This window comes from Homalodisca vitripennis, chromosome 4 (assembly GCF_021130785.1).
Source record: "Homalodisca vitripennis isolate AUS2020 chromosome 4, UT_GWSS_2.1, whole genome shotgun sequence".
NCBI classification, from domain to species: Eukaryota; Metazoa; Arthropoda; class Insecta; order Hemiptera; family Cicadellidae; genus Homalodisca; species Homalodisca vitripennis.
In genome coordinates, this window is record NC_060210.1 from 190,503,328 (window position 1) to 190,529,750 (window position 26,423).

Consider the following 26,423-nt stretch of genomic DNA (forward strand, 5'->3'; position numbering starts at 1 on the left):
TTATCGTTACAATTTCCATTTTAATATTTATTTGCATTCCATTTTTATCACTCTTACTTGGTAATGTCTTATCATTACTGCTTATAAAGTATATCTGTATCCGGTAAAAGGGGTTTATATTAATATAATTTTAAATGAATACAAAACAAATTATTACATTTGTAAATTTATAGTGGCAGAGAATTATGTACGCTACATCAATACGAGCGCAACATTCAGCGCCGTACGACTGGTGCGCCGGTAACATCTCGCCACAATGTCCGGGCTGCACGCAGTTGACACAAAGACCCTAGTAGACTAAAAGAACCTCTGAAACAGTTAAAAGTAGGTCGTTGTCTCAACGACCCTCTTAACTATATTTTATCCATTGAGTTAAAAATGGGTTGTTGTCGCTACGACCCCTCTTCACATTGCTTATACATTTCTCCATTTTGGTCCGTTGACACAAAGAATGGTTGAGTAAAAGACCTGGTTCTTTCATTATAAGCATTTAATATAATTTAGGGTCGTTGAGTACAACGACCCATCTTTTGAAATATTAAACTAAACTGGCATAAAAGTGGGCGTTGTTGCTACGAACCCAGTTGAGTAATTGACCCTTTTCATTCATTTTACTGGGTCGTTGTCACAACAAACCTATGTAGAAAATCTTAAATATCAAAATGGGGGTCATTGTCTCAACGACCTGTAGACTAAATGACCCTGTCTTATTTGTTATTTTCTCAGAAAAGGGTCGTTGAGTCAACGATTAGTAGTGTAAAAGACCCGTCACCGATGAGACTAATAATGCTTAGCAACATGGATAAGTTTCTCCGAAATAGCTCCAAGAATATATTCTTTTTATATTTATATTGTATTCTCTAATTATATAGTTCTGTTCAATTGCTCTTTTATTGAATGATTCTTTATTGTGAATTTGACTAGCACAGAAAAAATTTGTTGTGATCAGAATATTTCAATAAGAGAGCAAGTGAACTAAAAATGTATTCTAACATATTGGCTGGGCACAGAGGAATCACAGGTAATGAAGAGGCAGATAGTTGTGCTGAGTAAGGAGCCAATTGTTTTCTTACTGGTCCTGAACCAACGTGTGGAATTTCCCATAGATTATCACGGATTATCAGTTGCCAAGTGGGTGTTTTACAAACCTAAAAACATTAGGAAAGAACTGAGGGGAACGTACAACCAAGCACTTGCTCAACGGACCATCAGGGAACATTGCAGAAGATGCACTTAGAATGAGTAGAAAGGAGATCAGTAAGATGACTGGTTTTATTACAGGACTTTGGGCATTCCGAAGCCATCTGAACAGAATAGGCATACATGTTCAGGAAACCTTGTGCAGGAAATGTGACGAGGGCAATGAAACAGTTGAGCACGTCATATTTGAATGTCTGGCATTACAGAGCAAATGCTCAAGATCCCTTTGTTTACTTAGGCATACAGAAGAGGGATTGGAACAGGCAAGCATTGTTCAGAAGATCTCATAGTTTTGTAAAGGCCTGAGATTTGACACAGCTTAAACCTGGAAGAGGGTGCACAATAATCCGGATGGCTGAGAAATAATTACCAGGTCCAGGAAACCTGGCCTTCTTTTACATAAAAAAGTGATAAAAATTAGTAAACATACAATTTATATCTGTGACATTACTTTCCATCCTTCTTGTGGTTCCTTCTGTGTACGTAATATCCATTTGTGTCTGTTATTTCCCTTATTAGTTTTATTTATGATATAAGTTAACTGTAAATTATATTTTTACTATAAAAAACAATTTCTAGTAAATTAACTGTATGTTGTTAGTGTTTTTTTTTTTTTTTTTTTTTTTTTTTTTTTTTGTATAGTGCAGTTAATGGTCATATAAGTAAACTTATTCTGCATTTAATATTTTTTTGCATCAGATTATGGGCTATTATTATATAATGTTGACACACTGGGTGGAATCATTCCCGGAGAAATTGTTGTGCTTTAAGGGCTTATACATGTGTTCTAGCTTTAAAAAAAAAGTGTATTAATGCTTATCTTTCAAAATTTGGGGGGGGGGGCTTAAGTCGCTTGAGTCCCTCCTTATAAACCAATCATGAGCCTATGAGTTGAATTTCTAATCAATTCATCCCAAAATTTCAAGATAAGGCTAAATCAAAGTCTAATTCCCATTAAACTTTAATGGTGTGTCCCCTACCCCCACCCCTCACTTTAATTATACTACTTTAATAGTACTGTAATTAATATGTGGAATATTGGATTAATTTAGTGACAGTAACAACAGTGGTCTTTTTTACAATTTGAAAGGAAACGTTTCAATAATAGTTTTATTAGTCTAAATTTGAACATCTTGTTTTGTTTAACGGTTTTAAAATAGTGTAACATTTACAAAAACATTTTTTTCAAATGCCAAAAAGATTTTTTTAAATGTAAAACACGTAAAATATTGTAATATGAACTTACCGTGGCCAAAGTCGACTGTTATAAAGACTCCAGGAATCGGACCACATCTGAGGTAAAAACTGCCGTTCCCATCAGTTGTGAACAGGACTGCGTTAGAGCCGACATAGCTTCGGAAAATATCTCGCAGCCAGAAAGTGTATCTTCTATCACATATGGGGTAGCTACCATACTCGTTTTCAATCTGATAGTAAAACAAGTATAAATTAAGTTATTTGGTAATTGTACCTATTAGTTATACAGATTGTAACAAATATATATATTTACGATATCCCGTGAGATTCTTCAACTGTATTATGTCTTATTTATCATGACTCCTAGTCTTTGTTCATTTTACTTTGTTACACTTAACTTTTTTTCTTTAGATTTCATATTCCTACCATAATATGCCATTTTTCAGTTCCTTGCGCCAGGTATGGGTAAATCATCTTGTTTAAAGAAATACAAATTGAAGATACACAATATTATTGGACTTTTCATGTAAAACATTAAGAAGTACACCCAATAAGAAAGGAGCATCTACAATACAAACATTAATTCCATATTTTAGAAGCTTTATTAAAGACGGTTGTTAGTTTATTTAAATTAAATATCCACTCAGTCTGAGTATGAAAAATATCAATCCATCATATCCGTGATATTTTTACAATTTTCATTAAACCTTTCATAGTTTCAGTTTTTATGAAAGTAAAGTAACTGACCTGAACCATGATCACTGGTCCTCCGTTGCCATAGAGATAGGGTTGTATCTTTCGCAAGAACACCTCCAACCAACTCCTCACATGGTGTGTGTGACCTTGATAACATCAGGAAAATATGAATATATCAACAACAAAATCTCTTCTTGTAATGAAACACGATGTTTTTTTACTGAAATGTATAGTTTTCTAATCTTATATTTTGTTGATGATGGTCATACATTTAAAAACTTTCTCTTGATATACCAGGTGTGTCAAATTTTATGCACACTGAAGCAATCTTTGAAACTATAAAAGATGTAGCAAAGATTACATGGACAAAGGTGTGTATAATAACAAGACCAAGTTAATTATTGGTTGCCTTGATCACTCCCAAAGTAAAAAATCGACCAACTTTTGATAAAACAAAAAAATGGGTCGTTGCGTTTTAAAAATTCACTCGAACTCTACACCTCCTGTTTGCTGATATTAAAAAATTGTTTGTCATCATATTTCAAAACTAGCAGAAATATAATGCTGATTGCTTATAAAAACGTCCCATTATAGGTACTAATAAGAGAGTTGTGACCAAAAACAGTTTTTTTTTTTTTAGTCTAGAGAGTGAATGACCCCATAATTAAATATCGTCATTAATTTGTTGATCTTGTTATTAAGTACAACTTTGTCCATTTAATCTTTGCCTTATCTCTTTTGGTTTTGAAGATCTCTTCAGTGAGCATAACGTTTGGAACACACGGTAGATTGTTTTCTAATATTAAATTCATGTCTTGCACAGTAACATTAATCATGTATCAATCATGTTTGTAGTTATTGTTCTATGCTATCAAAACCACTACAAAATATTTAAATCAATCCGGGTACTCAAATGAAGATTCAATAAATGATTTGTTTTGCAAAAAAAATCATATTTGTGTTAATTTTCAATAAAGTAATTATGAAATTAGCAAATTTGAAAAATATTTATTTGTATTGCCACATACAAATTTGATTAATGTTAACAAAAGTCGTTTGACATGTATTTGGTCTTCCTATCATATGTTAGTTTAGTTATTTAAACGCATATGTGACAGATACGGCCAAATACAATATAATTGAATCGTAAAAAGTAAGGGCTCTGTGGTGTAATGGTAGCACATTCAGAGATCCGGGTTCGAGTCCCGGCGGAGCAAGTACTTTTGTGATTCAATGTTTATTGAAAAATTATATATAATATATAATTTTACAATAAATTATATATTGATTGTATCGTTGATTTTAAAAATTAAGAGTAACTTGTGTTCTTTATTAAACATAAAACAACTATTAAAGTGGCAAAGAATGTAAAAATAAAATACTCACTGGAATCATTTGTTCTCAGAATTATTTTGAGATTTTCATGAAGTATCCAAGGTGGGTATCCGCCCTGAAAAATTTTAATTATGTGATTAATTTACAACATGTAATTTTATTCGTCTCACCAGTGTAAGATGTGTGTTATTACTGAAAATTAGGTTTCCTGATGATCCTTTTGAAAGGCTCAGTAGTACTTCACTTTTGAGCTTAGCATTTGTCGCATCAGCATATATTCTGCAAAGGCTAAGTGAGTCGCTTTTTTTTGTTTGTCCCTCCAGAAGTGGTGAGCGAAACAAGGAACCTGAGGAATCTTCGAGGTGCACTTTATTTTTACCCACATGCAGTATCAAATCAAATCAAAAAGTCTTTGTTTAGTATGTATAAATATACAATAAATAGTATATTATAACTACTATTAACAATGTTTCTTCATACTGTAAAACCTCATATGATATAATAAAATAAAAAAACCTATAATAAAATTGTAAAAACCTTAAAACCCTATTATATGTTTATGGATTATATTGACTGTCTTAATGAATATAATTCATCTAATGAATAAAAAGCGTGCTGCGTAAGAAAGTATTTTAGTAATAGTTTTTAATTTTTTTAAATCATTGATTTCCTTTATTGCCTTGGGAATATAGTTTAAAAATTTTATTCCAGCATAGGTGGTGCCTTTCTTAAAATTTTCTAGGTTATGATGAGGTGATATAATGGTGTTTTTGTTTCTGGTATTGTAAAAGTGTACCTCTTTAAAAGTTTTAAAATTGAGTTTGTGATTTTTTACATAAATAATTGTATTAAAAATATACGGGCTGTACACTGTCAATATTCTTAAGCTGATAAAATGTTCCCTGACTGAATCATCATTTCTTAAGCGCAAGATGGTTCTCAGACCTTTTTTTAGAAGGCTGGGAATTTTATTTGGATTTTGATTTGAGGTCCTGCCATAGACACTTATTCCATAGCATACATGCGACTGAATATGAGCATGAAATACAGTTTGAAGCACTGATAAATTACAAAAAAATTATAATCGTTAGAGCATAAATACCTGAGTTAATTTTTTAAATTAAATAATCAATATGCGAGTCCCATGTAAGATGTTTATCCACATGTAGACCTAGAAATTTGATTTTTCCACAGTAAGTAAGTTGGTGTCATTATTTAGACTGTCTAAGATTTAAGATAAGGACGCACAAAAAATATACACAAATCAGCAATGGCAATCTACTCACCAAAGGCAAACTTGGCAATAGGAACAAGTTGTACGTTAATGCTGATTGGTTTATAATTTTAGCATGCTATGTCTTTATGTGAGTTTTCAATACTTGAAGAAGAGGAGAGACTCTAATTCTCAAAACAGAATTCTATTTATATAGCAAATAATGATAGGAACTGTTCCGAATCACGTTAAAAAACTTACTTCAGTATGCATTCTTTTAATAATATGATCCTAATTTTTGGACTTATGTCCAGTGGGTTCACCCTGTTTAGTTACTAAACTTCTCCTCGTATTTGATGTTTTTATATTAAGAGTGAATTGTTGTATTGGCAAATTTACTTGGTCTTCCAGGTTTATAAAATGAGTGGATCAAACATACCAGATCTCTTTCAGCACAGATGTAGGGTCCAGGTCTTAAGATGACCAGTAAACCTTCCTGTTCAGCCAGCTTGATGAAATGCTCTATGTCATTGTCTCCTGTAAAGTCGTATTGTCCTCTCCTTGGCTCATGACGACTCCACTCGATGTATCTAGAATGTACCACTCCATAAACAACCATGACAGTCTTCTCGTTGGAAATATTTCAGTATTTTTGGGTATTACTAAGTATGTCATCCCCATAAAATATGTTTTTGATAAACAGCTAATTTTCAAGGTACGAGAATGGTAGAAAATTTTAGTTAATACCACGATTTGGACACTTACGTGCTCACCACATTGAGTCCAGCTGCTCGCAACTTCCTAAGCCTGTCTTGCCAGTACTCTCTGGGGACCCGGAAGTAGTGAAGACTTCCGGAGACGTACCGGAATGGCTCTCCATCCTTGAGGAATTGATCGTTTTCGTAATCGACTTCAAATGATCTTCTGTTGCTTGTTATCTGAAATTCAGTGCTTTATAATATCAATAAGTAAAATTGGTCTTGATACCATTAATGATTAATATATATTCTCATGTATTAAATGAAACTAGTGGAGCAAGTGCTTAGACTAAAAGTAAAATAAAAAAGTCTCACTTTTTATTGAAAACCCTAAAATGATAATAATAATCATACTTTATTTGTTCAATATACGAGTATAATACGATTAAACACATCAAAGTAAGAATAAATCTAACAAACATTTTACAAGTCTTGTACAAAATCCTTCTTATAAAAGCCTTTTGCTTCAATATACTATCTTAAAAATCTTTTAAAAGTGTAAGCACCTGTCTTATTTTTAATGTTTGGTGGCAGCCTGTTATATATTGCAGTACATATGTACTGTGGCCGTTTTTTAAAAAAAATGCAGTCAAATGTTGCTGCACTGTCAGCCTTGTTACGAGTGGCAAGACTGGGATTATTTCTGACAAACATGCAGCATTCATACCCCACCAGAACAAGTCGACATCATTATGTTTAATTCTTTAAGCAATGATCGACAAGATTCCCTTCTAGTAATTTTCAATATTGCTCTTATGCAACATTTTGAATTTTAAAAACTCTGAAAATATTTGCTGCTTGACATACCATAAAATATAACCCCATACCTTATGCCGAGAGCATAACAGACCGGGAGAAGCTTTTTGCAGATGACATCTACATGAGATTCCCAGCTGAGATGGGCATCCAAATGCAACCCAAGAAATTTTATGGCAGAAAAATTTTGCAATGAATTGTTGTAGGTGAGGGCTACTGCCTGGGAATATTTTATTGCTAAGTGTTTTAAGTATGGTGAAACAGATAAAGCCTGTCTTGGTTGGACTGGGAACAAAGCCATTTTTAAGAAACCATTCAGAAGCTTGAGCGAGGCTATTGTTGGCAGCACCAACTGCTGCTGACGCAGTAGACTGTGATATTTGTAAAGTGCAGTTGTCAGCATACATAATAATCTCACTATGGTTTATATTTTTGGGAATCATTTATTAGATGACAAACAAGATTGGTCCCAAAATGGAGCCCTGTGATACACCACACTAAATGACTCCCTCCTTTAAATGGTGTATTTATGGATATTTCTATGACTTGTTTTCTGTCTTTTAAATAAGAGGCAAATAATTGAAGAGTTTACTCAGCAGAACGTAATACCTGACACAAACGCCCTGCTAATATTGCAGAAGATGCCTATTGAGTACAGTTTGAGGTCAAGAGAAGTCATAATGGAATTAATGAAATTAAAAATTGCAGATGACATAGATTTACCATTTAGGAACCCGTGTGGGTAAGGACAAAATTTTTTTTGGAAATTGGAAAGTCTATTATACTAAAGAGTTTCAATGATTTTTGAAAATACAGATAGGATACTGATTGGCCCGTAATTTTCTATTTGATTTTTAGAACCTGATTTACAGATTTGGTATGAGTTTGCTTATTTTATATATAGATGGAAAAATGCCATGACTTAAGCTGGAGTTTACTAAATGAGTGTAAACAATAGAAATTAATGGAAAACACTTTTTTATAACGCCAACACGGATACTGTCCATACTAGTTGAACGTGTGTTCCTCAGCCACCTCACAACATCCCACACCTCCGAGACTGTTACCTCGCTGATGAACATGCTGCTGACCGGGCTGGGGGCACAAGCACCGCAGGTATACTAGTCACCATATCCGCGGCTACTCCCAAAAAATAAATACTAAAAGTGCTCGCTAACAAACTGCCATCAGTTGTTTTCAAACCATTTACAATAAGTTCATATTTAAATTTATTTTTTTGTTTTACGTCTCAGAAGTACTGTGTCATTAACAATGTTCTACAAAGCTTTGGACTTCTTGTTTGAGGTCATAATTTGGTCATTGTAAAACTTACCTTTTGTATTCTTTACAAGACTATTATATTTACTCATAGCATCCTCAAAAACATTCTGAGGTACTAAATTCCTAGGAAGTGACTTAAGAGAGTTAAGTTAAGCCTCTTTTACTTCACTGGTTATCCAGTTCAAGCTAGTTTTTCCTAAGATTAACCTTTCTACTAACCACTGGAAATGCAAAGTTATAAAATAGTTAAATGTATTAGTAAATATTTCAAATTTTTCGTTCGTTATATTACTGCCGTATACATTATTCCAAGTTTCTGAGTTTAATCAAGTTTGACAAGTATTTCCAATTGTTATCAGAAAAATATTGTTTAGTTATTGTTGTGGTTTCAGGTATTAACTTTTTACTGGAATTACCAAACTGTATATGAAAAAATCAGGTTGATGTTGGTTGAAAAATACATTAATGGTGTAACTTTGTTATTAGCACTTTGAACATTATTAGTAAAAATTGCTAGAAAAAGCAGTCTGACCATTATAACAGTTGCCTACATTTTTATGTATGTTGTACCGGTATTTAAAAGCCAAAATCGTCTCTTTGTCGTTAACGTTTAGTGGGTTATATAATGGGTTAATATTTCAAAATTTTAAAGTTGGAAATGGAAGTTCAGAATCCCCAATCAAGATTGGGCGTTAAAGACTTAAAGACGTTATCAAGTCGGAAACTGTGGTGTGGCGTCCACGGACATGCCAATTAATAAACTGCATGTAGACGGATTTTAAATTTTCCCGCCCATCGCCTCCTAGTTGCGTCATTAGAGTCGATTACGCATGCGCGTCCGTTCGCATGTTCCAAAGTTCATTGCTCCGCGTTCGTAAACGATTTGCGTGGATGCGTCCAAGAATGGTCTAATTAAAATATGTGTTAAACTAAATTAAAGGACGTCCATGGGTCTCGTTTATTTTATTTAGAATGAACTTGACATACTTGTTATAAGTAATTATCAACAGAAACGGCACAATCTCATTAACTTAGATCCTCTCTAATGAAAATGTCATTGACTTTATGTGTGGTTTCAATTAGCAAAACAGCACACTATAACTATAAACTACAACCACTTGAATTGCCGTTGTAGTTTTCTAATTGGAATTCAGTGATTTTTTGCTGTTTAATTGTATTGGTATGATTTGGCAGTTATGTTGTTCTTATTATTAGTAGACTGTGGTAGATAGTTATTCCGTTATATTAAATTATATATAAATTCGTTAAATTTGTACAAATGGCCTAATTTAATTTCAATAAATATTGATTCAAAAAAGTACTTCCTCCGCCGGGACTTGAACCCGGTCGAGCATGCTACCACTATACCAAAGAGCCCTTACTTTTTACGATTCAGTTATTTGGTATTTGACCGTTTATATCACATATGTATTTAAATAATCGAACTAAGATATGATCGGATTCGGAAGATGATACATACAAAAATGAATAACAATATTGAAGCATTTATACAAATTTTAAACATCAACCATCTCAGTACATTTAACACGCCAACTAATAACGATACGGACTGAAGATGTTCTGAGAATGGCAGTGCAATAATTAACACTAGTTGACTCTACAAAATTAGTCTCAGGAATATCAATAACATCCTCAGGGGCGTACGCAAAGAGGGAATATGGGGGGTTTCAATTTCCCCTCCGCCGAATTTCCGAAATTTTTACTTCCTTTTATTTTTAATCGTACCAATATGAAATATTTTGAATAAACTCTTAAACTCCAAGATTTTGCTTCTAAAAAATAAATATATTTGTGAGTACGTTCCTTATAATCCTAGTTTCGTATTAGACCAAATTACTTAATTGAGGATGCCATAATAGTTGATACGTCTGTTAATGTGTTAATTGCATGAGTAATAGTCTATAATTTACTAAATTAACGTTTATAATTGACATCTTCCATCTTAATAAATTAGAATCAATAATTTACTCACACAATGTAAATTTTGTATATTTATATACGTCAAACCACGTATTATAAAGAAAAATGTATAAGTATAAACTTCAGGTATACGTATATTAAGTATACATTCCTCGAAAGCTTAAAACTGTAGAAGGCTCTTTCAGCGAAATTATCTCTCACATTAAAAGATATTTAAAGTAGACTTACAGATACTTCTAATGTGATCTGGAAGTTCTCTTGTGTTAAAAAAGTTTGACCCATAATAGAAATTGAACTTTTCTACAGGGAAAGATTATGTTTTTGGGATAAAATGTATATTTCATTTATGTTTCCAAAAACAGGAAAGTGGTGACGAGTTTTTTTAAAATCAAGCATACATCGTGATCAATTTGTTTATTTTAAAAGTTTATTAGTTTTTTGTTTAGACAGTCCTCAAGACACTTCTGTAGAAGAAATGATCTTTAAACGTGCAAGGGATTACTATACTATATGAGGTTAGAACCCCTGTCCATAGGTCTGTCATAAATCAGAAAAACTTGTATAACAATTGTTTGGGTCTTTTTCGTTTAAGGGCCAGCACAAAAGACCCTAGCTTGCCTATTCAAAACTCAGATCACGCGATGCTTGCCCGCTGCGCAGCGCTTTGCGCTGCTTGCTCTTTTACAAAAAAAATTAACTCGAGCTTGCAAAGTCCAAGCCCAGATCAACTCACCACGCTTTATTGACAAAACTCAGACAGAACTAACGCAGGTTTCATTACATGCAAAAGATAAGTGGCGCGCGTTTATCACTGATAAGATAAGACGAGTTTATACTAGAAGTAGTACCTGGTGGACTACTGCCCTACGAACTAATAACACCAAAAAACGATTAAATGCACTGTCAGTCAGGTATAGTATGTTTGTAAGGTGCTGGCCCTTAAACGAAAAAGACCCAATTGTTTTACCGTTCGAAACACAAAAGTAAGCCAATAATACAAGGGATTTTTAGAGTACAGGGAAGTGAATATGACTTAAGAGCTGGCAGATTATAAAAGAGGATTTCTGAATGTTGTAATAGTATCGAATATCTAATAATTTATCTGTACATTTGTTTAACTGGGTCATTAAAGTACAACCGGCGTACAATTTTCGTACCTGGATAAACTCTGCGGACAACAAAATACGGAATGAGTTGAAATAAAAAGTGTCTTTAAAACTTCAAAATCAAACATCTAATTCAATATTTATCTTCATTTTCAAAATCACCGTATTTACAAGTGATTATAGTAATTTTGAAACGAAAATCTTGACTAAGAAAGCGCTATGGACTCTAACTTAAATGTTTGTCCACTGGTTTTCAATTATTCGATATCAATTTAGAAACCTAGCAAATATTTTAAAATGTTTTAAGGAGAGGGCGATCCCCTTGTAAGCCTTATTCTGTCCGTTCTCATGGCCCACTGGCCTGTGCGAGGATCTTATCAAACAGAATAAGTGAGAGATTCGATACAGTACAAGGTCGATAGTACTGATAACAAGTGATACGGTCAAAAACAGGATTTAAACCTGCACCATCTCTAACTCAGATTCAAAGTCCAACGTCTTAGACCGCTCGGCTATCTACTATGGCATTTTGTATAAATCTATGTAATTCTATATCTCAATGGTACTTTTAGAAATTATTTAGATTCTGGTGTCCAGAGTTCTGAATGATCTTTATATTTAAATATTCAGTTCCGTAACTCGCATGTTGATGGTTGATCCAGATATAGAAATGTCTTCTAATGACCATAACATTTATCAAACCGCTGTATGCTATTGCTGTGCCATTTAAAATGTGTGTCTATGACGACTTTTTCTATAACGCAGGAAATTTGGTGCGAAGCCGTGTGTAACAGCTAGTACGAAATAAAACAATGAAATATTTGGATGGGGCCATTATCTTATTCCCGCCGCAATTTAATCGCTGAATAGTACCTTCCAAGAAGCAGCTGTATAAATGTCTGTCACATTGAAGAGAAAGATAACCAGAGCAGTTAATTGTACTGAATTGTACCCTATTGTAACTCTTCCGTTGGTTAGATGCGTGTAATTGATAGCTGAATTACTCATCATCATAGCTTCGACTGTTCTTAACTTAATGCAAATTCTCACATTAATATAGCTTCGACTGTTCTTGACTTAACGCAGATTCACACATCAACATTATTATCGACATTACTTCAAGCTCTTCAATAGCGACTGCATCAACAACTGTAATATTGTAGAGAGATATATACAATATCAATTCAGTACACTTTTAAGTGAAAATAAATTTACTAAGACACTCTATAAATAATGAACAATTCTTTTCATTTTAGCTCAATGGAAGATGGAGAACAACGCGATATCAAAGATGATCTCGTTTTGTCCAGGAAATTCACGAGCGATCAATGCTCGTGTAACCTAGCAGTCTGCGTGTGCATTACTGAGATATAGATTTAAACAACTCGTATCAAACTACAAATTTTATAAAGGATCTTTTCTTTTTATAGGTAACCATTTAATCAACGTAACTGCGATTAATATAAGTTGAAAAATAAAAGTAATTAAGACAGTTACTGCTCAACTAAATACAGTTAATACTATTTCACCCGTATTTACTATTTAGTGGAATTTTTTTGACAAAACTTACTCCAAAATCATCTTCGGTGGACTCCCAAGCCTCTAGAAGCTGCTATGTTCATTTCTATTAATTATTGGCTTGCCCAGTTCTCACCTTTCTGTTTACCTGTGTTCTGTTCAAGTGATTTCACTTAGTTTTTTTACATCTTATGAAATGCTTCTATTTGCTGTTAGGCCAATATTTGGTTTGTTGGTATTTTTGTATTGATAAGCATTTTTAATAACTGCTTTGCACCATGAACATTACTTCAAATATTGGTATTTGTTAGAATGATAAATCCACAATCATGTCTGAGAGTGCACATGTGTGTTTGGCTTAAATCAAGACAATGCCAAAAATAAACATGATAAGAAAAGTAGGACTAGCCGTTACGACCTCGGTCTAAAAATTGAAACAGCCTATTGAATCTCTTTTATCTCTGTCTTTCCCTTGAAAAATAACACATATTAGAGCGACTTCAATGAGTATAAAAATAAGACAGGAACTGCAGAATTAGAAGCAAATACTATGTCTGTCTATATTATTAGCTTCAGTGCTGATAGATGATTCTCTAATGATATGGTTATCAACATTGAATTTAATCGCATGGATCGCTAATTCTGAAAAGATCAAAGAGATTACATTTTTACTTCTCCCCTGTCGCCGCAACCCTCCGACACTACACCTCCTCTGTCGCTACATTCCCCTCCGACACTACACCTCTTCTGTCGCTACATTCATCTTCTGTCGCTCATTCCCCGACACTACACCTCTTCTGTCGCTACATTCCACTCCGACACTACACTCTCGCTACATTCCCCTCCGACACTACACCTCCTCTGTCGCTACATTCCCCTCCGACACTACACCTCTTCTGTCGCTACATTCCTCTCCGACACTACACCTCGTCTGTCGCTACATTCCTTTCCGACACTACACCTCTTCTGTCGCTACATTCCCCTCCGACACTACACCTCTTCTGTCGCTACATTCCCCTCCGACACTACACCTATTCTGTCGCTATATTCCTCTCCCACACTACACCTCTTCTGTCGCTACATTCCTCTCCGACACTACACCTCTTCTGTCGCTACATTCCCCTCCGACACTACACCTCTTCTGTCGCTACATTCCCCTCCGACACTACACCTCTTCTGTCGCTACATTCCCCTCCGACACTACACCTCTTCTGTCGCTACATTCCTCTCCGACACTACACCTCTTCTGTCGCTACATTCCTCTCCGACACTACACCTCTTCTGTCGCTACATTCCCCTCCGACACTACACCTCTTCTGTCGCTACATTCCCCTCCGACACTACACCACTTCTGTCGCTACATTCCCCTTCGACACTACACCTCCTCTGTCGCTACATTCCTCTCCCACACTACACCTCGTCTGTCGCTACGTTCCTTTCCGAGACTACGCCTTTTCTGTCGCTACATTCCTCTCCGACACTACACCACTTCTGTCGCTACATTCCCCTCCGACACTACACCACTTCTGTCGCTACATTCCCCTCCGACACTACACCTCCTCTGTCGCTGTATTCCTCTGGCACGTCACATTCTTTGTAGCTACATTTCCTCTGCCACTACAATTTTTATTTTTTATTAATAAGAATAATCTTTTAAAATATAGTATGCCTATCTAACATGTGAAAATTGTATTCGATGTGAAATATTCATACCTACCCGAGTAAATTTTCAGCTTTACAGATACCTTTTGTAGGCTAAAGATAATTAAAGCTAGTTACCAAGCTGTAGTCAAACAAATATATCAAACAATTATATTCTCTTAAGATTTGGCTATTTGCCGTCGATCGATTACTTTCTTAGGGAAAGTATTTTCTAGGTTCATCAAATTTAGGATTTAAAAGTATATTGGTGTGTGATGTAGTGGTAGAACAAAACTTGTATTGACTTCGAGGAGTAATTGGACTCACAATTGACTGTACTATCTTGTCCGAGTAGTACAACAAACGATAACCGATTACAGTAAATTGTTGGTGATAACAATGTTTACCGGAAAATCGACGTTTAGCTACGATCCAATCCTATATGTCAAATAATAAGTATAAATAGTTTTTCTTGCTTTGTGCTAATTTAAAAAGTTATGCTACTACAAGGAAATTAAGAACGCATTAAGGGAAACCTGTTCGTTCTATCTTTTGCATGTAAATTTACACTAAGGTATAATTTCTTAAACCTTACCAAAGATATTGCAATACATTATTGTTTTCTTTAAAGGTATGATTTTATAGCATACTTTAACGACTGGTCTGTCGAAGTGTTTGTGATTTGGCAATAAATAAATGTTTATTTTGTAATAAATTATTGTTTCAAACAATCAAAACAACAACTGATTGATTGATATGGTATCTTCAAATGGTAACAGTGTCTTCCTGTGAGATTTCAGCATTTTTGTTGAAGAATCCAAGATTTAGCCTACGCTACAACTAACTGTGCAAATTATCTAGTGTTTTATTTAGACTTCAGATTATTTATACGTTGGGATATTATAAACGTTTTCTTTAGTTTGACTACCTGACAAATAACCTGACGTGGAGAACAATTTGCTTGACTAAGATGGCGGGTAGGGTTTGTTCATTTGGGCTATAGATTGGAATTGTTTATCAAATTATTTGGTTCTGCTGAATATATGTAGCGTGCAAAAATTCAATGCTCGATCCGGGAATTGAACCCGGGTCTTTGAGGTGGTAAGATGCGACTGCAACCACTCAACCACCAGAACTACAATAACAGTTGTACTGTAACTGGAGGCCTACTTTACTTCTCCAAGCCTACAGACTGCAGTTTCAGAATTATTGGATTGTTAACTGACGTAATGGCTGTATTAAACAAATGGAGGCTATCTGCTTACTCATGCCTACGACGCTATTACAATAAGATCTACCAAACACGAATTGCCAAGTCAGCGGCTTTAGGCCCATTGTCTTAGTCAACTGCTAAAATGCATGCCACAACCAAACCATAACCAGCATTCCAACAAAACGGGTCACATAATGACATCTTACTTGTCCTTGTGAGCTCTCAGCTAAAAGAAAACAACAACAAAATATTTATTTTTAGAGTCCAGGTTTTAACCACAAGAATTTTTCAAGAGGACAAACTTTTAACTAATTTATAAAGCAGCTTAGAAGTTGGGGGAATCGATTGTGTTTAAATACACTAATATGTCAATCACTCTGGGCGCTTATTTAGGCAGAGTCCATACACAACAATGAAGTTACCCCCAAAGGTCATTGTTCCAGTGCTTGGACACGTATATAGTACATTCGCCGAGTGTTGAGAGTAAGGCACCGCCCACCACTGCCATGACGTGGACAGGCCGATTCACATGCGGTCTATAGCACGAACTACAACGAACAAACAAGGCGCGAGTGACCGCTTGTGAACTTGGCATGCCAATATTCCAGGAACACCAAGGTCACGTAGACTTTCCTGTTTCTCTCTCGATTGGTCGCAACTCAAACTCAAAATGCTTTATTGTTGTTGACAATTTAAATCGGATAACAATCGTCAGTAGTACATAAAATAACTACAACTAAATAAATACCTTAAATCTAAAAGTTTTTATCAATTAAAAAACAATGGATGCTGTAGTATTCTTTTAGAATTAAAAACCTTTTTCAACTTATTCCTAAAATAGTTTAAATTGGTGGCCTCTCTGAACCTTGCGGGCAAGTTGATAAAAAAGCTTGACGCAAGAATAAAACATATGTTGTTCAAATAATGATGTCCCATATTTTGGAAGGGCCAATAAATTATTTCCTCGGTTGGTTATAAGATGTTTGTTTTATTGGAAACCAGTCTCTATTTTTAAAGGCAAATGTTAAGCATTCCAGAATGTATATATACTAGAAAAATTAAGAACATTATTTTCTCTAAAAAACACCTTTAGATAATTGAGATCGACTGAGTCCAAAAATGACTAGTATGGCCCTCTTTTAAAGAACGAATAGGAATTTAGTCTTGGAGGATTTATAACCCCAAATGATCAGTCCACAATACAAGTACGTGTAGAAGCAACTGTAGTATAGGCCTACTGTCAACAAGACTTCTCTACTTGCGAACGAGGCTAATCTGCGCAAGACAAACAGACTACTGTTTAGCTTTTTGAGACTTTATGGATGTGGTTGTGGAAAGATAAAGTCGATCTCAAGACCAAGGAAGTCCGTAGGAGGACTAGAGCCAAGGCGGAATCTCCTATAAATATATCAGACTGGTTTGAATTATTTTCAGAAGATTCTAGACAAAAACCAACGAACTTGGTCTTTTATATTTACGTGGAGACGGTTTTGCTCAAGCCATTGAAGTAAATAACTGCCTTGAGTGAAATGTTCAGCCTCTAAACGTTCTCCCACACTATTAGAAATACTAAAGACGTGTTATCTGCAAAGAGACAAAAGGTCACCCCGAGTTACTGCTGAGGGAAAATCATTCATAAACAGAAGAAAAAAGTATCGGCCCCAGGACGGAACCCTGAGGTACACCCGCTAATGTAGGCAGTTCACTATTATTCAAATATCCGAAAGCAGCCTATACACCAGAGGCTCGCCGTGCTCTGGGCGGAGCGTCACTCTCAACATTTGATGAATATAGTATAATAAGAGCGTCCCAGCCCATCGCGCTTGACGTCAAAATTACATCTCATGTTTAAAGACATATTTCTCGATGTTAACAGAAGTATGCAAGACGATCTGGCATAGATTAAAAAATCATTGAATTCGTCAACGGGAGATTTTATGTACAGCTGAACTAAACTCAAATTGAGAATGGGTTTCTTTTATTTGGAGCTGAATTAAACTACAGCATTTCTAATATTATTCTTCTGAATCTTGTATCATTTTTTAATAATAGCAATAATAAATCAGCTAGTATAAGGATTGCTTTAACTATTTTGGACACATAACCGGATCTGCGAGCGATTGGTTCTAAACAGTAGAAAACCTTTGAAGAATTTTGGAGCAGTTGGAAAAATGTTAAACTAGTAGATACTAAAAACAACACTTTTCCAATATAATTTATTTTTAAGAATAGGTTTTTCGAAACCAAAGATATAATCGCAAGTGACTCCACGAATAAATATTTACTTTATTTTTATTTATGACAATTAATATGTAAATATCATATGGTGTAAATATGGAAATAGAAAAATTTGAAAATAGTTCAGTTAGTATGAAATTTAGATATGACTACAGTTTAGTTTTTTAACAAATTGGGAAGGAAGAATAATGGTATTTTCAATAGGGTCTTCTTCATTGTTTATGCGATTTTCTTTATTCCTATTCATGTGTAGTGTTACCCAAGCATTTAAGTATACTGGTTTTGTTCCTTAATTAATTTTAGATTTTTATATGAGACTGTGCGTCAATATATTCCATTATATAACATCAAAATTAGTTATCGTATTTAAAAACTATTTTAATACAGTGCCCAGCATAATAAACACAAACAAAATGTATTAAACCAAAGAATTATCAATATTTGTATTTTAAATATTTTGTTTTTTATGTTTTAGGGGATTTTTTTTCTGAAAAAGACATTATATTAGTTTGTAGCAAATACATTTATATAGTACTCAGCGATCTACTCGTAATAATGATGTTTCTAAGCACCATGGGTTACAAAATATCCTGAAAATATGTATATGCTGGGTAATAATATCTGTCATTCATTAATATGTATATCGTTATTTGTGGTGTACCGCACAGTTACCGCATCTAGAATTATTAGTTAAAATTTGATTACCTTTACTGATATATTACTTTCTTAACATTAGAACTATTGGTTGACTATTGTAAAGTTGTTCACTTTTATGTTTTCACGTAGAAAACATAGAAAGTAAGTACAAGAATTTAAAGTAGCAAATTTAAATAATTTTGTAATCAGGCCCAAATAAACATGGCTGAAGATACATATGTGAAATCTCTACAGACTAGCATGCATTATAGCTTTGACAAGCTTTTTACTAACTTATGACAAAAAATTATACTTTTAATAAAAAAATAAAATGTAAGAAAATTTAATTTTCTAGGAAACTATTTCTGTGAAAATATAAAACAATGTCCCTTCTGTCACTTTCATGTATATATATATATATATATATATATATATATATATATATATATATATAAATGAATGTTTGTATGTACCTATGTCCTTTATAGAATCGTAAACTATTTGACCGATCATTATGAAAATTTGTATGTATATGTATTTTTCGACGGAGAAGGTTTATATGCTATGCCTATTGATTTATCTCGCCACCAGGCTGTACTGCAAAAGTTAAAAGTTTTTAAAGCGCCTGTACACTATAAACTGCGATTACGAGACAGTTAAGTATATTAAATAGCGAAAAACTATTTGAATGCGCTAAGCTTTGATGTATATTTGTCTTCAAAATACATTTCTGCTTGAGCTTAAAGCTTGACTGTTAGACCACTTTATAATAAAGTACATGTACGTAGACAATGGCTATAAACATACACTTTTGACAGATTTTCTTGATCGTGGCAACAATACAAACTCTACATCGTCGTTGGAAATATAATTCACTTGAACCAGAAGTGCACATACACGGGCAAAGCTTACGAAAAGCGTGCGAAGCCGCGGGAAACAGCTAGTAGTCTATAAAATATTAAAATCTTCAACCGTTTTCCTTTGAGTTAAATCACAAGTTGTCCCAAAATTCAGCTTAAAATTCTTACCAAAATGACACAACAAAATTTTTAAAATATTTGCCTATTTTCAGAAATATTATTTTAAAGTACAACATTTATTTCTTTTGTTACATGAGACATGTAACAACAGCACAGTTCAGGGTTCAGGTCTGCTTTTTTTAATAGTATAAGAATTAAATATTACATTTCCCAACAAATATGCAAATAAAAATAAAACTTCCATTGCGATTGGAACACACGCTTATATTTCATTAGTTCATGTACGCTTCGATAAACTAGTTTTGAATCATTATTTTTACGAATACTCATAAATCACTGATACTGTTATAGGCATAGAACTTGAATCAACAAATGATATTGAGTTGCACGGGTCTGTGCAATAAAGGCGGAATAAAGGTGAAGGCCGCCCAACGTACAGTATTGCTATCATTGCAAGAGAGACAGAGAGAAGGTGGTTGCAAGACAGAATGCAACATCTGTTTAGCTCATAAACTATAATAATTTCTAGTGCAGCATTTCTTTAGCTCAAAAACTACAATAATGTATTGTGCATCATCTGTTTAGCCCAAAAACTATAGGTATAAGATTCTAGTCCAACATCTCTTTAGCTCCAAACCTATCCTAAAATTACATTAACAACACTGATAACAACTACTGCATCATCGCTCTGGTCTAAAAACTATAATAATTTATAGTACAACATCTTTTGGCCCAAAAATTATAATAATTTATACTACATCTGTTTAGCCCAAAAACTGCAATAATTTATTGTACCGAATCTATTTAATTAAAAAACGAAATAATTTGTAGTACATCATCTCTTTAACCTAAAAACTATGATAATTTCTAGTAGATCATCTATGTAGCCTAAAAGTATAATAATGTTTAGTACATTTGGTTAGCCCAAATACTATAATAATTTCTAGTACTTCATCTCTTTAGCCAAAAAAACTATAGTAATTACAGCATCTTTTTATTCTAAAACTATGATAACTTTAATACAGCATCTGTTTATCCCAAAAACTATAATAATGTCAAGTTCATTTGTTTGAACCAAAAACTATAATAATTTCTAGTACTACATCATCTTTTTAGCTTAAAAACTATAATAATTTCTAGTAGATCATGTCTTTAGCCTAAAAACTATAATAATTTACATCTGTTTAGCCAAATAACTATAATAATTTATAGTACAGAGTCTCTTTAGTTCAAAAACGATAATAATTTATAGTACAACACTATAAATTATGCGCTTTGTCAACAACACTGATAACAACTACTGCACCATCTCTTTAGCTTAAAAACTGTAATAATTTATAATACAACATACGTTTAAAATTATAATAATTTATAGTACAACATCTGTTTAGCCCAAAAACTACGATAATTTATAGGACAGAATCTCTTTAGTTAAAAAAAGGCAATAATTTATAGTATATCATCTCTTTAACCTAAAAACTATAATTTTTAGTAAACTACAGTATCTCTTTAGCCCATAAACTATAACAATTTCTAGTACATCGTCTGTTCCAACGAAAAATTTTAATAATTTATAGTACGACATATGTTTATCCTAAAAACTATAATAATCAATAGTACAATATCTGGTTGGTTCAGAAACTATAATAATTTATAGTACAACACTATTAATTATACACTAGGTTAACTACACTGATAACAACGACTACAATGACACTTAATTTGAATCTGGCCTATGAACACCACAATGTGAACAAAGAGGTGACACTGGGGTAGGCAGGTACTATGGTAGAGAGGTGGGGAAAGTATAAAGGATATTTTTGGAATGACTAATTCGAGGAATTTGCTAGAATCTACCCCGCCCCCCCCGCACCACTCATTACACCACACGTGAGCTCGCTACAGTACGTATTTGTGCAGTGTAAGAAAGGACACTAAGCAGGGTGACCAGACATGTCCTTTTAATGTTTGTCCTCATGTCCTCCCTGCTTTTGAAAATTATGTCAAATGTCCAGCTTTTTTTAGCTAACGCTTAAATCTTCGAAAATAGGAGTATCACATTACAAAATTCTTCCGATTAGACCATGAAAGGTTATAGCAGCGCACACGCAATGCCATGCCATGTGAACTGTTAGATTTAGGTGTATGTTGAGTGTTGTCTGTAGTGTCACTGACTCACTGTTGTTTCTGTCCGCTCAGCTGCACTGGCGCTTCTATTTATGCATTACGAATGGTAGGTTATTTTGTTGTAAGACGTTATTATATTTTTATGTTATACTGATCATTTATGATATATGTATCTTATTCTAGCTAACTAATAATGTAATTAATCAATGCAATAAATTAATTCTGCTTATATCACAAAACCTTTTAAAATAATTCTAAAAACTTAGGTTCAAATCAGTTATTTTTAAATTGAAAAATTCTAATAATAACTAATTCAATCTTATGCTACATTTTTCACCGCAAATGTTCTTTTAGGAATTTGCGTCTGGTCACCCTGGCTCTATGTGGTGCATCTCTAAAGCTTCACAGCAACACAGAGTGTGTGAAGAAACTGTGGGATAAAGTCCCAAACTTATCTAGTTGCCGAAGTAGGTCTGGAAAAATGCGAACATACTCGGTCCAAAAGTATTCATTCGCCCATTCTTCTCTAACCTTTTCTCCAAAATTCACATACAGACAGGCAGTAGCCTAAACGAAAAGAGATATATCATTGGTTGCATTCAGTTTTATCTTCTCTTGGCCCATTAAACAATGTCCCAAAATTCGGGTAGGTAGTTTTGTTACACCCTGTATATACTAAAATAGAAGGTACAACTCTAAAAACCTATTTGATTTTGAGTTTCCAAACCATTATACGCAAGGAAAAAACTGCCACCAAATTTAGGCAGTTTAAAATTTAAATTTTCAAATAATTATATCTTTCCAAAAGTTCAGTAGTATGGCTTTATTTCACTTTTTGCCCAAAAATCACACCGACATCTTTCTCTAGCCGTAATTCAATAACGAAGAGTTTTCAGACTTATGCTCATATCTTTTTATTATATTTTTATTATAACCCTAAATATTTTTTATTAGTATAAATATGGCGACAACTTCATGCAATCACTATGTATACTTATTTACGTCTTATGACTACTAAGGGATCAGCCCCATTGACATATCGTGACCCATTAAATTGCATCGATATGTTGAAAATTACAAGCGAAGTCTACATTTCCATGGAAATAATAAAATTTCTTATGTCAACCGATTTCGTAATTAGGCCTAGCCTATTATTATTGTGCTGAGTTTGCAAAGGCAAGAAAATTGGAAATTCAACTTGAAAGTACTTTAAAACTAGCTAAAATGTGTTTATTTGATTATCGTAATATAACTTGATACAAATTCCTATTTTTTAGTTTGTTATATAGAACTAGTACTTTAAATCCTGACATAGCCTAAAGCACGCAAGCATGAAGCATGAGGCTGCATGAAGCTAAGCACGGCTCTATCCGGACTCCGACAAACTTATCTTCAGAATTCAGTTTCAAATTATCCGAAAGTGGATCCAGAAATAGAAATTCTCTACAATGACCATCGCTTATTCAAGAAGTGTTGTTACACCCCACTGTTGTTAACCTTAAGAATAACAAGAGCAAAGCAGCGGGAAACAGCTAGAACCACATTTTTCCAACTCATCATTCCTGGTGTACGCTAATCCAGTAGAGGCCTTCAAAATCCTACATTATTACCAAACTCCAAGGCCAAAGAGGAGTTAATTTAAAATGTAGCCGCATTAAAAAATACCTTGTTGTTTTGCAACAGCAGAAACTATCTATTCTAAATTGTGTCCCTAGGCGATCCTCATATCAGCAGACTAGCTGAATGTTGTTGTTCGAAAAATAACCTACTTTATATAATACTGTCATTAAGACATAATATAACATAGGATACTGTTATAATGCAGTGTTTGTGTATTAAATCTCAGATAAATTAATAACATGCTACATGTACAGAACAGAACTTACCACTACGCTTGGCTAACTGACAAAGAAATCCGTTGATTTACAAAATTAAGTAGAAATCTATTAGAATTTCGCCGAAGCGTAGGCGGAGGGCTCAAACCGATATGTCATGGGATCGATTCCGGGTTGGGGGGGGGGGGGGTGAATAACAATTTTTGTTTGGTTTGGACCTCTAATTCTTGAAACGTTTAGTACAAGTTATCAAAGTGCTACTGGCGTAGATAGAACTCTAAAGGTTACAGATTCCTATCACGGCCATGCATTAGGATATTCCTCTGAGATATATATTTTCTTGATCGAGAAACAACTCAAAAATCAACTATGGAACAAAACATACTAGGAACGAAATAAATTAAAATTACCATCATTATAAACATTTGACGTAATTTCTTGGTCGTGGCAACAAGGCAAACTCGACAAAGGGGTCAGAAATATAATTCACTCGAACCAGCAGTGGTCATACACGTGCATTGCCTACAAAATTGCGCGCAAAGCAGCGGGTAACTGTTATCAATGCAGATATGAGTGACAATGTAATCTAAGTTTTACTTTACATTTAAATACTGTTATGAAACCTAAGTTAGTTGTCTTTTGATAGAACTAGGCTTCTCAGAACGGTGTATGTATATATTTTCTTGATCAGGAAAGATGCAAAATCAGCTGTAGAACAAAAAATACGAAGATCGGAGTAAATTACAATGACTGTAAATATACACTTTTAATATATTTTGATGATAGTGAGAAGAAGGCAAACTCGACATTGGCTTCTGAAATATAATTCTCTCGAACAAGAAGTGCTCATACAGGTGCAAAACCTACAAAATTGCGTGTGAAGCCGCGGATAACTGCTAGTAACAAATTATAAAAACAATGAGTACGAATAAATAATGATAGCTAGAGCAGAGTAAGATAGCAAAATAACAGGGTAGATTGTATATAAATTAATTGAAGCCACAAAATATTTTTTCTTCAACACGAATGCCCCGCGCTTTTTGTCTCGAGCACCGCTAATCAGTCTTGGAAAAAGTCAACAATTTCGGCAACACTGGTTCCAGATCTTTCCCTGACTAACAGGGCACTGGATACACGTCCTTTTTAGTTGTACTTTGAATCTCAATGTCTACGTAGTGCTCGTTAACGTATAGGCAAATGTTAAATACAGGTTTTGTCTCGATGTGGAACAGAATAAATAGTACTACCTAACACTAATTTCATAAACTACTGTATTGTTATTTTAAATATGTCGAATAGAACCAGTGGTGTATACATGTAGAAAATTAATTGGGGGGGGGGAAGGTTGTTTAATAGGTATGAAATGTTCACAAAAATAGAGTCTAGGGAATCTATCTCTTGGAAATTGTTGTTCTTTAAAACCTTATAAATGAGTTCTACCCTAAAAAATACTGAGTGCAATTTTTATTGTTAGTCCTTTAAAATTGGGGGGGGGGGGGGCTTGGGTCCCCTAAACCTCCCTTGTATACGCCCATGAATAGAATGTAGTTTCAAGATTGCAAGCAATCAAATTGTAACAACTCGTATGACAGCACATCGCGTAACACTCGGTTTCTGAAAATCAGCTGTTTAATTCCTCAAATCTCAATCAGCTGTTTGTAGATAGATAACTCCCATGAAATCTATATTCCTACCGAGTATGCTATACTGATATTTATAGATAGTCCAGTTATGTTTTAATCGTGTTTTACAAATGTTATTAATCCAGTCGTAAAGAAGTAAACTAACTATCACTAATAACTGATATTTCCTAAACACGATTTATCAACGATGGAACAATAGAGGATGGATAATGGATAATACGGTAAGTAAAAACCGGTCATTACGTTGATCTTTAATTCTTTTGTATACTAATGTTGATTCGGCAAAATGCACTATTATTCGTACAAACTTATCTGTAAGCATGAACTTATTCCCTTCGTTATACGTAGATTTATAAAGTATTAAAATTGTTTTATATTAGAGGAGAAACGCTTTGAAAAAAAAAAAAAAAATAGAAATGAGATTAAGAAATGCAAATAACGTTTGGGTATCGAAATCTCAATAAACACATTTACGAAATTCTTATCTTTTATAACTCCGAGGATATATAATTTATTACCAGACTTGGTCAAAAATAGTAGGAACATACATGTATTTTCTAAAAGTAAATTAAGAGGCACCTACATTTTCCTTATTATTACTTATATATTACCTAATTATTAGTAGCCTATTAAAGAAAGAAAGAAATATTCTAGAAGGATTAAACCAGCTTTATATATTGCATTAATCTAAGGTACAAGCACCTATTAAAAGTAGGCTATATTAAGTAGAATATACTTTTGTTGTATTTGCGGTTATTGTAAATAAGTTAAGATATGTCATAGTGTTATTTATTTTAAGCAGTGGCAATAATAGTTTGTTGTAATCAGTTTGCATTTTGCGGAAATAAACTACTTATAATTATTAAGTTTCTCTAGGGACACTCACCTCCTTGGCAGTGTTTGTTGCTAGGACGGCGAGGATTATTAAGTAAAGTCCCAGGACACGGATGGAACCCATGCTACCACCACAAGAGCAGACGCTACTCTGGCACGAGTAGCCTGTGTTGTGGTAATGCTCCCAATTCACACCGGTGTTCATTGAGCAGTCCAGAAGACACCCGTTCCTTGTCTAGCGCCAGAGGGGAAGGGGGAACATTCCCGTTATACCG

The 26,423-nt window shown here is 33.9% G+C and overlaps 1 protein-coding gene across 1 annotated transcript in view; it reads right to left on the reverse strand.

Annotated features, from left to right (window-relative positions):
• Positions 1-26,423, reverse strand: part of LOC124360818 (beta-galactosidase-like) — a 44,910-nt gene extending 18,487 nt beyond the window's left edge. Inside the window, exons 1-6 of the mRNA XM_046814738.1 lie at positions 26,201-26,423; positions 6,407-6,579; positions 6,081-6,231; positions 4,480-4,543; positions 3,145-3,239; positions 2,447-2,627 (exon numbers count right to left, since the gene is read on the reverse strand). Of these exons, the coding sequence (XP_046670694.1) occupies positions 2,447-2,627; positions 3,145-3,239; positions 4,480-4,543; positions 6,081-6,231; positions 6,407-6,579; positions 26,201-26,353 (817 nt within the window). The 5' untranslated portion in view covers positions 26,354-26,423. The remainder of the gene's footprint in view (positions 1-2,446; positions 2,628-3,144; positions 3,240-4,479; positions 4,544-6,080; positions 6,232-6,406; positions 6,580-26,200) is intronic.